Here is a 1,290-nt window from a genome sequence, read left to right as displayed (position 1 = left end):
CAAGACTCTGTCCCAAAAACAACAAAAGAAATTCTTATATCATAGGATTGGTATTGAGTTGTTAAATTTTAAAGGCTCCAGTCTGTTATAGTTTGATGCAGTAGTACTTATTTTATTATAAATCTTGGTTGTGCTTTATCATTAGCACTTAATTCAGCATTAGGTTCATAAATATTCTATTTTTAACAATTTGGCCAAATCTTTCAAATGGGTTATAATCTTGGTGAGAGTACTTTATTTTTATAATGTCAGATTTTTCTGTTCTTATTCTCATCAGCTATGTGCATTAACATTTTTTGTGTCTAAGTTCTTAGTTTTCTGAGGAAAATAAATGTATGAATAACAATTTCTTTATAACTGTGTTTTTAAAATAGAGAGTGAAAAATAAATCATTGGAAGATGTGGTTGTGTTAAACGTTGATACAAACACGTTGGAATCCCCATTTAATGACCTGAGCAGCCTGCCAATTGATGTGGTAAGTCTGAAGGCTTTTTCGGCAGACACTTTTTCTCACAGACCCTCACTAAGAGTTGTATTCCCACTTCGATTTGAAATAAAAGGGTTATATATGTGTAAGGCATGTGAGAGGAATCAATATAAGTTCTATTTTTAATACTTTTACCTTTTGGCAATGGAGGGGATGTTGAATGGATCATCCTATCCCGTGTTTTTAAAGTAGGATCATAATTAAAAAGCTAGATGCATTCATTAGGTAGCGTTTCTTTAAACGTAAGTCTCTTCATCTCATCTTAATCATTATATTACAAAGTAGGCATTTCTGTCTGCCTGGTGGCATGTCTTGCAAAAGAGTGAGAGAGTTTTTGAAGGCAAGAAGAAGAAGGGGGCCAATTATCGGCTTTTGCTTCCCTGCCACCTGCCAGTGCTTTTCCTTTTAATTAATGATCTGATGGCACTGGTCAATATAATAAGAAATGCTTGTACAGTTGGGGTCAGAAAATTCTGGCTTTGATCTCCCTCAACTTTCTGAAACATTTATTTGTTTTCTCTAAATTATTTCAGTTTTATTTTAATCTTTTCTACCCTGCTGAGGGCTGCAAAAATGAAAACCTACACTGTTTGTCATTTGCTTTGGCAGAGCAAAGACTGCTTACTTAGAATTCTATTTGTAAATTAAACTGCAAACCCAGTTTGTCATAAAAGACATCTGATCCTTTTGAAATGACGAAAACTCTCTTTGTCTGTAAAGGCTGATAAATTAAGTGCCAGCTCTCTTCTGGTCTTTGATCTTGCAAAGAGTGTGTGTGTGTGTGTGTGTGTGTGTGTGTGTG

The 1,290-nt window shown here is 34.5% G+C and overlaps 1 protein-coding gene across 1 annotated transcript in view; it reads left to right on the top strand.

The window, feature by feature from the left end:
* The window catches only part of Dennd1b (DENN domain containing 1B), a 292,621-nt gene that overhangs the window by 193,661 nt on the left and 97,670 nt on the right, over positions 1-1,290 (top strand). Inside the window, exon 14 of the mRNA XM_023707369.1 lies at positions 375-476. Coding sequence (XP_023563137.1) covers positions 375-476 — 102 coding nt within the window. The remainder of the gene's footprint in view (positions 1-374; positions 477-1,290) is intronic.

The sequence above is a fragment of the Octodon degus genome, unplaced genomic scaffold (genome assembly GCF_000260255.1).
Source record: "Octodon degus isolate 3935 unplaced genomic scaffold, OctDeg1.0 scaffold00009, whole genome shotgun sequence".
Lineage (NCBI taxonomy): Eukaryota > Metazoa > Chordata > Mammalia > Rodentia > Octodontidae > Octodon > Octodon degus.
This window is presented reverse-complemented; position numbering and strand designations above follow the sequence as displayed.